Genomic DNA, 13,388 nt, shown 5'->3' with positions numbered 1-13,388 from the left:
CAGTATATTTGGTATAATAGTAAGAACTGCATATCTTTCCTTCTTTGTTTTAGGCTCTGGAGGCGTGGGAAGCAGCTGTAAAACTGATTAAAGAGCGAGAGTGCATTTTGAGTAAACTTGAACAATTTGAGAGATTTGCATCAAACCCTAATCGATTTTTTGTAAAAGGTAGGCTTTGGAGAGGTCAAATGATGAAAAGTCTCATAAAATCATTACACTGCAGAAACAGGATTTGTTCTATCTGGTGACAAACAGGTTTCCAGTTGCATTTGAACAGCTTTGTTGAACTATATTATGGTTGTGACACTCTGGATTGAGTTATATTGGGAATCAGTCTTTTGAAACCTCTAAGTGTTTTCCAGTTTTGTGTGGTATTAGGTAAGTGTGGTTTGCCAAGAATTATTTGTTTTTTTTGACCATGTTAGATTTTACTGAGCAGATCCGTCTGCATTGTGGGATTTTGCCAAGGAATTCAGTTATAATTCAATCTTCTGTCTTTCTATCTTTATAAATAATTTCAAAGTAAGTATTAAAGAGAGTGTATGTGAATAACTTAAATTGGTTGAGATTAAGATTGGCATTTTTTCTTAGTGATGTAAATAGGTTGTCATTGATGGTTTTGATTGCTCAACTGAAAGAAGTGTTGTATATTTTGCTTCCACTTAACATAGGGATTGTTGTAATGAAGTGTCTAAACTTATAAATTTTTACTATTGTAGCAAAGAATGGATTGTTATTTTTAAAATCCTTCCAGAAAATGACAACTCTTAAAAGAATATTCAACTTCCTAATGACCAACATAGTGAATTGCATAACAAAATATCACATTTTAAGACTTTTAATGTTACAAACAAATTAAAATCAACATGGACCAAATAATACATAGTAGATAGCTAATAACTAAATTATAGAGAACATATTCCCCATGAACTACTCAACAAAATTGAAAGCTCCATATTATACATTAAGAAACATTACAATGTCAGCAGAATATAGTCTTGTGATTAGAGTCCAACTTCCTTCCACTTCGTTGTGGTTCTGTTCGCCGAGCTGGGAGTTTTTGTTGCAAACGTTTCGTCCCCTTTCTAGGTGACATCTTCAGTGCTTGGGAGGATGTCACCTAGAAAGGGGACGAAACGTTTGCAACAAAAACTCCCAGCTCGGCGAACAGAACCACAACAATGAGCACCCGAGCTACAAATCTTCTCACAAACTTCCTTCCACTTCAACAAGAGCTCTTCTCCACATCCCAACAGGGTGAAATTTTCATTTTCCTTTTAAACACAATCTCTTTCATTCAATCTTATGAATCATGTATCATCAAATGGACATCTAGTAACCAAGTTCCACCACTCTATAAGCATAATGTCTTCAAATCAAGGATCTCACTCACTAGCATTCTACTTGGTAATTAATCCATACAAGTTATTTTTAAGTTTCTCAGGAGTTTTCAGATAGCTAAATATACGAGAATGGTAAGACAAGTTAATCATCATAAACGAACATTATAAAATTTGTTTTAACTAATGTGGAATTTTCTTTATCGTAATGAAGAAATTTGACACTGATAAATATATATTTAGCATTTCTGGGCTAGTTTGGTTGTCTTGCTCTGATTACAAGCTTGACACACTGGTAAACACCTAGTTACATTGCACTCAACAATAAAACTGGAAGTTCTCATATATTCACTGATTCCTTTGGGATTGCACTCTTGGAGGACCCCAACACCACACTCTCCTGGAGGAGCTGAGAATTAGTGATTATACCTGGATATCCACATTATTCTGCAATGTGGATATCCTGGTATAATCGAATCCAGGTGTAATGTGGACTACATACATTGCTAGTATTAGAATCTAATAGGTTCTGTTAATAGACATTAACTACCTAATAGCTGAAACAATTAAGAGAAACTGGTTTTGGGTATTGATTAATTAATTTTATGTATATACTTTTTTATTTATATAAAAATGGCCATCATGGTTTTTGTGGTAGTGTCCCTATTTCTGAGCCAAGCGGTCTGGGTTCAATTCTGGTAAAAAATGAGGTCTGCAGATGCTGGAGATCACAGTTGAAAATGTGTTGCTGGTTAAAGCACAGCAGGTCAGGCAGCATCCAAGGAATAGGAAATTCGACGTTTCGGGCATAAGCCCTTCATCAGGAATGAGGAGAGGGTGCCAGGCAGGCTAAGATAAAAGGTAGGGAGGAGGGACTTGGGGGAGGGGCGATGGAGATGTGATAGGTGGAAGGAGGTCAAGGTGAGGGTGCTATTAACCAACTCAACCTGTCCACCCCTCTTACCCATTCCAACCTCTCACCCTCAGAACGTGCAGCCCTCCACTCCCTCCGCTCCAATCTCAACCTCACCATCAAACCGGCAGACAAGGGAGGCGCGGTAGTAGTTTGGCGCACCGACCTTTATACCGCTGAGGCCAAACGCCAACTCGCGGACACCTCCTCTTATCGCCCCCACAACCACGACCCCACCTCGCACCACCAAACCATCATCTCCCAGGCCATCCATAACCTCATCACCTCAGGGGATCTCCCATCCACCGCCTCCAACCTCATAGTCCCACAACCCCGCACCGCCCGTTTCTACCTCCTGCCCAAAATCCACAAACCTGAATGCCCCGGCCGACCCATTGTCTCAGCCTGCTCCTGCCCCACCGAACTCATCTCCGCATACCTTGACACGGTTCTGTCCCCTTTAGTCCAAGAACTCCCCACCTACGTTCGGGACACCACCCACGCCCTCCACCTCCTCCAGGATTTTCGCTTCCCCGGTCCCCAACACCTTATTTTCACAATGGACATCCAGTCCCTGTACACCTCCATCCCCCATCACGAAGGACTCAAAGCCCTCCGCTTCTTCCTTTCCCGCCGCACCAACCAGTACCCTTCCACTGACACCCTCCTTCGACTGACTGAACTGGTCCTCACCCTGAATAACTTCTCTTTTCAATCCTCCCACTTCCTCCAAACTAAAGGAGTTGCTATGGGCACCCGCATGGGCCCCAGCTATGCCTGTCCCTTCGTAGGATATGTGGAACAGTCCATCTTCCGCAACTACACTGGCACCACCCCCCACCTTTTCCTCCGCTACATCGATGACTGTATCGGCGCTGCCTTGTGCTCCCACGAGGAGGTTGAACAGTTCATCAACTTTACTAACACCTTCCATCCCGACCTCAAATTCACCTGGACTGTCTCAGACTCCTCCCTCCCCTTCCTAGACCTTTCCATTTCTATCTCAGGCGACCGACTCAACACAGACATCTACTATAAACCGACTGACTCCCACAGCTATCTGGACTACACCTCCTCCCACCCTGCCCCCTGTAAAAACTCCATCCCATATTCCCAATTCCTTCGTCTCCGCCGCATCTGCTCCCAGGAGGACCAGTTCCAACACCGCACAGCCCAGATGGCCTCCTTCTTCAAGGACCGCAAATTCCCCCCAAACGTGATCGACGATGCCCTCCACCGCATCTCCTCCACTTCCCGCTCCTCCGCCCTTGAGCCCCGCTCCTCCAACCGCCACCAAGACAGAACCCCACTGGTTCTCACCTACCACCCCACCAACCTCCGTATACAACGTATCATCCGCCGTCATTTCCGCCAACTCCAAACGGACCCCACCACCAGGGATATATTTCCCTCCCCTCCCCTATCAGCGTTCCGCAAAGACCACTCCCTTCGTGACTCCCTTGTCAGGTCCACACCCCCCACCAACCCAACCTCCACTCCCGGCACCTTCCCCAGCAACCGCAGGAAATGTAAAACTTGCGCCCACACCTTCTCCCTCACTTCCTTCCAAGGCCCCAAGGGATCCTTCCATATCCGCCACAAGTTCACCTGTACCTCCACACACATCATCTATTGCATCTGCTGCACCCGATGTGGCCTCCTCTACGTTGGGGAGATGGGCCGCTTACTTGCGGAACGCTTCAGAGAACACCTCAGGGACGCCCGGACCAACCAACCCAACCACCCCGTGGCTCAACACTTTAACTCTCCCACCCACTCCACCGAGGACATGCAGGTCCTTGGACTCCTCCACCGGCAAAACATAACAACACGACGGTTGGAGGAAGAGCGCCTCATCTTCCGCCTGGGAACTATCCAACCACAAGGGATGAACTCAGATTTCTCCAGTTTCCTCATTTCCCCTCCCCCCACCTTGTCTCAGTCAGTTCCCTCAACTCAGCACCGCCCTCCTAACCTGCAATCTTCTTCCTAACCTCTCCGCCCCCACCCCACTCCGGCCTATCACCCTCACCTTGACCTCCTTCCACCTATCACATCTCCATCGCCCCTCCCCCAAGTCCCTCCTCCCTACCTTTTATCTTAGCCTGCCTGGCACCCTCTCCTCATTCCTGATGAAGGGCTTATGCCCGAAACGTCGAATTTCCTATTCCTTGGATGCCTGCCTGACCTGCTGTGCTTTAACCAGCAACACATTTTCAACTGGGTTCAATTCTGACCTGCTCCAGAGGTATATCACAATATGTCTAAACCAGATGATATAAAAATATCCCAGTGTGTTGAATACGTTCGACCCTTCAAGAATAAATTTGGTGGTAATGCTGTGTCTCTTCTATTTTTCTATGTTACAGGTTACTGGGGTACTTCAACCGCAAGATTAAGGGAGTCCAAAGAGAGGGATAAGCTTTACTCTGATATAGCACAAATTGAAAATCAATTGTCAACAATTTTGAAGAAAATCAAAAACAATTTTGAAGATGTAGTTACTTTCAAGGTAGAAACACCAATTTATGATAGCAATAAAATCTTTGCTGTCTATGATGTGATTTTGTCATTGATGGGATGTGGGCATTGTGTGCGAGGCCAACATTTATCGGCTATCCTTGTTGAAACATTGCAGTCGGTTTTGTGTGGGTACAGAATCACCTACAATGTTATTGGGGAGGGAGTTCCGAGATTTTGACTCACTTATTTTGAATCTGATCGTGTGTAATGAACCAGGTTTAATAAATAATGTCAGAGTGAAATATCCCTAGGAAACAGTGACCATAAGATAGCAGAGTATGATAAAGATTGCATCAAATTGAAAGAAAAAAATTTGCAGTGGCAAATGTTATTGGTAAGTCAGAGGATTGGAGCAGTTTTGAAAAGCAACAAAAGATGACCAAAAATAAAACAAAGAGGGACAATATAAAATTTGACAGTAAATTTGCAAGTAATATCACAATGGATAGCAAGGGATTTTTTAAATATATAAAATGGACGACAGAGGCCAAAGTGAATATAAACCCTTTAGAGAATGAGGTTGGAAAAATAATAAAGGGAAATCATGAAGTGGCAGAGGAGTTGAATGAACACTTTCTGTTAGTCTTTATTGTAGAAAACACTAATAGTATTACAAAAACACTAAATCATCAAGAGGTATAAAGGGGAGAGGAAATAAATACAATGACTGCAAAAAAATGTACTTGGGGAAACTAACGGGTCTAAAGACATCTGAGACCCCTACACCTGATGGGATATATCCGAAGATATTAAAGGAAATAGCTACAGAGATAGTGCATAAACTGGTGGTAATCTTTCAAGAATCCATTGATTCTGGAAAAATCCTGGAGAATTGGAAACTTCTAATGTAATCCCTTTATTCCAAAAGGGAAGGAGACAAGTACAAGAGGGACATTTATCTTAAGATATGTTCTTGGAGTCTATTATAAAAGATGTAATGACAGAGATTTTAAAAATACTTAACGTCATCAAGCGGAGTCAGTGTGGTTTCATGAAGGGGAAGTCATACCTCACAAATTTATTAGAATTATTTAAGTTGGATAGATAAAGGGGAAGAAGTGCATTTAATACATCTGGATTTCCAGAAGACGTCTAATAAGGCTGCACATGTTAGGTTATCTAATAAGATAAGAAACCATGGTGTTGGAGATAGATTATTAGCATGAATGGAGGATTGGCTAATTAGCAGAAGAAAGAGAGTTGGGATAAGGGGGACATTTTCAGGATGGCAACCTGTGACTAGTTAAGTGTCATTGATCAGTGCGTGGTCCACAGTTGTCTAAAATATGTATTAATGGCATGGATGAGGGAAGTGAATGTACCATGGCCAAGTTTGTGAATGACACAAAGCTGGATAGGAAGGCATAAACAACGATGACACGGTATACAAAAGGGTATACCGTATATACTCGAGTAATAGTCGATCTCATGTAAAAGTCAACCCCCTATTTTTGGCCAAATAATCTGGGCTTTTCCATATATTTTGTGTAAAAATTGACCCTCGTTCTTCATAGATAACAGATCAACGTTTATGAATCAGTGCGCCGGCCATCACGTTCTGCTTCAGCATTCCAGTCAGCTGGTTGTTCCACTCTGCTCCCAGTCTTCCAGTCCACTAGCTGTTCTGCTCTGGGTTTTCAGAATAACCATAGTTATTTTTTTTGTATTTGTTTCGAGATAATTGGGCTTCTGCTAATGATACGGTATGAAATTTGACACACATGAATTTCAACTCCTCAAAAGCAGTATCCACGTAATAGTCAACTCCATAAATTTAACCTTAAAAAGTAGTCAAAAAAATGTGATTATTACTTTAGTACATACGGTAGACAGTTTAAGTGAGTTGGCAAAAATCTGACAAATTGAATGTAATGTGGAAAAATTAGATTATGCACTTTGTCAGGAAGAATAAAGAAGCAAGATATTAGAGACATAGAGTCATTGAGAAAAACAGCATGGAAACAGACCCTTTGGTCCAACTCCTAAACTAATGTAGTCCCATTTCCCAGCACTTGGCCCATATCCCTCGAAACCCTTCTTATTTATATACTCAAGCAGATGCCTTTTAAATGTTGTAATTGTACCAGCCTCCATAATTTCCTCTGGCAATTCATTCCATACACGCACCACCCTCTGTGTGGAAAAAAGTGCCGCTTAGGTACTTTTGAATCTTTTTCCTCTCACCCTAAACCTATGTCCTCTAGTTCTGGACACCCCCAAATAAGGGAAAAGACCTTGTCTCTTTACCCTATCCATGCCCCTTACGATTTTATAAACATCTATAAGGTTACCCCTCAGTCTCCAATGCTCCAGGGAAAACAGCTCCATTGTATTCAGCTTCTCCCTATAGCTCAAACCCTCTTAAAGGGAGAATGATGATAGAAAGCTATATCGCTGAAAGATTTGGGAGTCCTCATGCATAAATCACTAAAAGCTAGTACACAAGGTCAGCAGGTAAAAGGGAATGCAAATTAATGGTGGCCTTTATTTCAAAGGGAATGGAGTATAAAAATAGGCAGGAGTTGCTATAACTACATAACACACTAGTCAGACCTCGTGCTGGAATACTGTGAACAGTTGTGGACACTTTTTGAAGAAAAGATATACATGCATTGGAGATAGTTCAAAGACAATTGACTAGCTGATCCTGGGTGTGGAGGCACTGTCTTATAATGAGAAGTTGAGTAAGTTGGTAGGTAGGTTGGGCCTGTACTCATTGGAAACTAGAAGATTTAGAGGCCACCATAGTGAAACATACCAGATTCTTAGGGGGCTTGACATTTTAGATGCAGAGATGTTGTTTTCCCTTGTGGGAAAATCTGGGACCAGAGGGAGTAATCTCCAAATTAAGGTTCGCCAATTTCAAACAGAGATGTGGAGGAACTGCTTCTCACAGAGGCTATTGAATCTGTGGAACTCTTTACCCCAGAGAAATGTAGAGGCTGTCTTAAGTATATGCAGTGCTGAGATATTTAGTTTTAGACAGATCTTTAGTTAGTAAGGAAATTAAGGGTTAACAGGGAAAAAGCAGGAAAATTGAGTTGAAGATTATTAGATTTGCAATGATCTCATTGAATGGTGGATCAGACTTGATAGACTGAATGGCCTATTCTGCTTCTTCAAATCTTGTACTTATATGATACATGCTACTGCTACAATGCGTTGATGGTGGAAGGAGTGAACATTTGAGGATGTGGTGCCAATCAAACAGGCTGCATTATCCTGAGTGTTGTCCTGAATGGCTTCTTGAATGTTTTTCAAGATTTAGTCATTCATGTGGTGAGGACTTTACCATCACAATTCTAACTTGTGCCTTGTAGATGATGGAAGAGCTTTGGGGAGTCAGGAGTTACTCATTTCCATTACTAGTTTCTGACCTGATCTTGTAGCCACAGATTTATATGGCTAGTACAGCTCAGTTTCTAGTCATTGGTAATACCAAGATGTTGATAGTGATGGATTCAGTGATGGTAGTGCCATTGAATTTCAACGAGCTATGCATAGATTTTCTTGATGGAGATGGTTATTACCTGCAGCAATATGGCATTCATGTTACTTGTCACTTGGCAGCAAGTAGATGTTGTCAGGGTGTTTGGAAATGGACTGTTTCAGCATATGAGGAGCTGTGGATGATGCTGACCATTGTGGAATAATCTAGAGAACATCCCAACTTCTGACCTAATGATAGAGGGAAGGTCTTTTTTGAATAGCTGAAAATGCTTAGGTCTAAGAAACCACTTTGAGAAACTCCTGCTGAAAGTTTCCATACTTGAGATGACTGATCTCCAACAAACACAACCATCTTTCTTTGTACTAGGTATGACTCCACCCAGTGGCGAGGTAACTACCTATTCCCATTAACTTTAGTTTTGATACTTACATAAGAAATGCAATATTATTGTATATATCTTTATTTCAGCTAAGTATCTTAGTTAAACTATGTATGAGTTTTTTCATAGTAATTTTATTTTTTCAGTCTGTGGAACTTAAACTCAACTAATTTTTCTTTGTAATTCATTCAGGGGTGTGGACTTCACTGGCTGTGCCAGCATTTATTGCCCATCCCTAATTGTATTTGAGAAGGTGGTGATGAGCTTTTTCTTAAACTATTGGAGTAAAAAGTGAGGTCTGCAGATGCTGGAGATGAGAGCTGAAAATGTGTTGCTGGTTAAAGCACAGCAGGTTAGGCAGCATCCTGTTTCTAGGATGCTGCCTAACCTGCTGTGCTTTAACCAGCAACACATTTTCAGCTCTTAAACTATTGGAGCCCATTTAGTGTAGACACAGCCCAATGGTGTAGGGAGTGAGTTCCATGATTTTGAATCAGTGACAGTGAAAGGATGAAGGAATGGTCATGGACCAGGCAGCTGAAAATGTTTAGGCTAAGGATACTACCCTGAGGAATCCCTGTAGCGATGTTCTTAGACTGAGCTGACTGACTTCCAATAATCACAGCCATCTCCCTGGCTTCCTATTTTTACAGTATTCTAGTTTAGCTAAGGGATTCTTGATACAACATGATATATTGCTGCTTTGATGTCAAGGGTAGTCACTCTCAACTCACCTCTGCTGTCAGCTCTTCTGTCCATGTTTGAACCAAAGCCGTATGGCGATAATCAGCTGACTGGCCCCGGCAGAGTGCAAACTTAGCATCAGTAAGCAGCTTTTTGCTAAGCAGGTGTTGCTTCACAGCACACTTGATGATCCCTTCAAACACTTTATTGATGACTGTGAGTAGACTGACTGGCCAATACTTGATCAGATGGTATCTGCTTTTTTTTATGGCAGATCAAATCTGAATACGTTGCTAGGTAGATGCCAGCATTGTTGTTGTAAGCTTGGCTATGTTCACAGGATATATCTTCCAAATTATTGACAGAATTTTGCCAGTGCCCATAGCCTTTACAGTGTCCAATTCCTTAGCCATTTCTTTGAGTGAATCAGAATAGGTGAAGACCTTAGTTTCAGAGGGCCGTAGAACTTCTCTCTAAATGAGAGATGTAACTGGTTCTGAGTTTAATTTGAGGGTCACCAAATCTCAAGCAACAGCAAAGTTGAGAAATCAGGACCTTCATGGTAACTTATACTGCTGTGGGAATCAAACCTGTGCTGTTAGTGTTATGCTGTATAGCAAACCAGCTGTCCAGCCAATTGAGCAATTCAACCCCCAACAACACCTGTGCTGCTGGAACATTCTGAAGCGGCTGAGATAAATCATCTGCTTAACACTTGCAAATGGTTCAGCCTTATCTTTTGAGCTGATCTGTTAGGCTCCACCATTACCCGAGAATGGAGATAATTGTAAAGTTTCCTCCTGCAGTGAGTTGTTTAATTGTCCAACACCATTCACGATAGCATGTAGCCAAATTACATAACTTAGATCTGATCCATCGGTTGTGGAATTTCTTATCTTTGTCTATCATTTGCTGCTTATGTTTTTTGACATGCAACTCATCCTGTGTTATAGGTTCACCAGTTTGGCTCATTTAGTGCTGCTCTGGCATACCCTCCTGCACTTTTCATTTAACCAGAGTTAATTCTTGACTTGATGATAATGGTAAAATTGGGGATATATGAAGCCATGAGGTTGCAGATTGTATTGTTGTTCTGAAGTTCTGAAGAAGCATCACGGGACTTGAAATGTTAACTCAGCTTTCATTCCACAGATGCCGCCGGACCTGCTGAGCTTTTCTAGCAATTTTTATTTGTATTTCTGACTTCCAGCATCTGCAGTTCTTTGGGCTTTTTTGTGTTTGTATAAGTTTTGTTGTTTCTGATGACTTATAATGCCTCACAGATTCAGGTCTGAATTACTAGATGTGTTCAAAATCTAACCCATTTAGCACATTCGTAGTGACACACAAGACAATGGAAAATATCTTTAATGGGACTTCCCCTCCACAAAGTCTTTGTGGTGGTGACATCTATCATTGCTGTCAGGACAGATGCATCTGCGGCAGGCAGATTGTTCCCTCATCATCTGCCATGGACCCAACCAAGCAGCTATGTCCTTCAGGTCTCGATCAGCTCAATCAGTAGTAGTGCAGCTGAACCACTCTTGTTGGTGGATATTGAAGTCCTCCACCCAGAATACATTCTGTGCTATTGCTACCTTCAATATTTCAATTTGGAGGAGTGCTGATTCATCAACTGAGGGATCAAGTGGTACATGGTAATCAACAGAAGTTTCTTTGCCCATGTATCTCCTGATGCCATGAGATTTAATGGGGTCTGGAGGCAATTTTGAGGATTCCCAGATCACCTAGATTATATCACATGTTGCCTGAAGTGTCCAAGACACAGCTCTCCCAATTTCGGCACTAGCTCCCAAATGTCAGTAAGGTGGGCTTTGCAGGGCTGAGTTTGCCATTATTGTTTCCAGTTTCTTGGATGTTGCCAAGTGATCAATCCAATATAATTCCTTTTGAGGCTGTTTAGCAATTGAGACTGAATGATTTGGTAATTCATTTCAGAAAACAGTTGTGAATCAACCACATTACTGTGGGTCTGGAGTCTCATATAGGCTAGACTAGGTGAGGTCACATTTTCTTCATTAAAGGATATTAGTAACCTACAATGATAATCAACAATGGTTTAATGGTCATTGTTAAACTTATAATTACAATCTTTTCTGAATTCAAATTCCATCATCATACCTGGGACCCTGAGCATTTTCAGGGTCTTTGGGTAACCAGTCCAGTTGTATTCAGTAAGGTTAATTCTAAGATAGTCTGATTAATAGTTAGGTTAAACTAATATTTTTAAGGAATTTTTTTAAAAAATGACATTATTTTACTTTAGTTTACCTACAGTTTTGCAGGGTTGTGCTAATTCCTGTGCATGACATGCATTCTGCTACCTACCTCTAAATAATGTTTCCTCAAACTTCTGATTATAGGGCCGGCCATATATAGAGAAGATGCAACGGGACAAAGTGGAGATGCTCTTCTGGCTACAGCAAGAGCGACGGAAAATTATACTTCACAAAATCTCAGCCAATAGACCTTTACCACCTAAATATCCTTCCATTGAGTTCTGCTCTTGTTCCTTAGCAGATTACTGAAGGATTTGTATGCTTTGGAAGAGATCCATCCAACTAACTGCACTTCCCACACCTCAATTCTGCTCTCCTGCAAATATATACAAAGGAAGTTTCAGAAAAAGGATTACTCTAATGTCAAAAACAAGTGTTTTGCCCGAATGTTGTTATATTCCATATTTTACCCTTTTTATGGATTTCTGATTAGTTTTTTTAAGGGCATTTTGTAATGCCAATTATTCTTCAGCCATCTTGCTATTTGACTTCTTTTTTCCTTTGTTTTTGAAAAAATGTTTTTGTAAGGTTCTGTATAATAATGTGATAGATATTTAATTTTTTCTAAAGTTGTTTTACTTTTAGAAATGGTTCTCCTAGTTTACATTGATTTGACCTTTTTCAAGAGTCAGCTTTTTTTTCCAAATTATCCACAATCACAAATCTGTTTCATATCAAACATATTCCTTTTTAGAATCTCTGTTTTTGTATGATGGTGTAACTGGATGCTCCTGTGCTTTGTAATGCTGAGACTATGCATATATTTTCAGAAACGTAGTTATTTCAACTTACACCATCAACTTTGGATCATTTTGTTATCCTGAGTCCTTGCAATTAAACTGCAACAGAGCTGCGTCTTTCTTGTTTCCATGTCTCAGACTGAAGTTCAGAACCTGGAATTTTCAAGAGAGAATTTTATTTTTATTTTGGCAATATTTGAACCCACTACCATTTTTGACAGGCATTTTAGCTGAATAGTTGTATTCCAAAGGTGCCAGTGCTGCCTCATCTTTTATGTATCATCCATTGCAGTTCAAAATGTCCTGCTTTTTCACATATATGCCTTTTGCAGTCACCTGATGATAAATGAAAGAAAATATTCCTCAGTCTGTACAACACAATAGCAACAGGCATGCAGTGAAAAATAAATGTATAAAGTTTGTGACTTCAGACACAGATAAACTTGAATTTACCCTGTTACATGAGTTAAAATGAACTGTTGTAAATATTTCAAAATATCCAAATAAATTTGACAAATTTTTTTATGGCAACTAGGCTTTCATTTAACTGTTAGTGTATTTACAAAACATGTATTACTTATGGATTGCCTCACTTCTGCTTTTTAAGAATGAAAAGGAGTGAACTGTTTTAAAAACAAGATGATTCTTTTGGGAATGTTTTCAGATCAACAATGAGAATTTAACATGGGAATTCAGATGTTAGATACCCAAAGGCAATGAAGCCAATTGACGTTATAAGTCAGACCACTCTGCTTCAAGTTCTCAATATTTACAATATAAGTTCAATTTAATAATACATGGGCAGCCCATGGTAGTCCTGGAAACTTATAGAACATTTTTTTTAAGATGAAGAGGTTGTTTACTGTTCTCTCCATAAATGAATAATGAGTCATTGGTGTAATGGTTCTCTGTCCATGTGTTGCAGTACATAGTTTAATTGTTCCTGCAATGTTTTAGACAAACCTCAAGTTTTCTTTATAGGCAATGAAGATGAAGGGTGTCTGGCTGCTTGTGCGAAGGAAAGTCTGGTTTCCCCAGGCAGAAAACTAGAAGCTGGT

General features: G+C 40.7%; 1 protein-coding gene across 1 annotated transcript in view; it reads left to right on the top strand.

Annotated features, from left to right (window-relative positions):
- The window catches only part of ccdc87 (coiled-coil domain containing 87), a 90,027-nt gene extending 78,188 nt beyond the window's left edge, over positions 1-11,839 (top strand). Inside the window, exons 17-19 of the mRNA XM_060842563.1 lie at positions 54-168; positions 4,623-4,765; positions 11,675-11,839. Coding sequence (XP_060698546.1) covers positions 54-168; positions 4,623-4,765; positions 11,675-11,839 — 423 coding nt within the window. The remainder of the gene's footprint in view (positions 1-53; positions 169-4,622; positions 4,766-11,674) is intronic.
- Positions 11,840-13,388: the final 1,549 nt, after the last annotated feature.

The sequence above is a fragment of the Hemiscyllium ocellatum genome, chromosome 23 (genome assembly GCF_020745735.1).
Source record: "Hemiscyllium ocellatum isolate sHemOce1 chromosome 23, sHemOce1.pat.X.cur, whole genome shotgun sequence".
NCBI lineage: Eukaryota > Metazoa > Chordata > Chondrichthyes > Orectolobiformes > Hemiscylliidae > Hemiscyllium > Hemiscyllium ocellatum.
The sequence above is the reverse complement of the archived record's forward strand: the minus strand, read 5'-3'. Positions and strand labels throughout refer to the sequence as shown.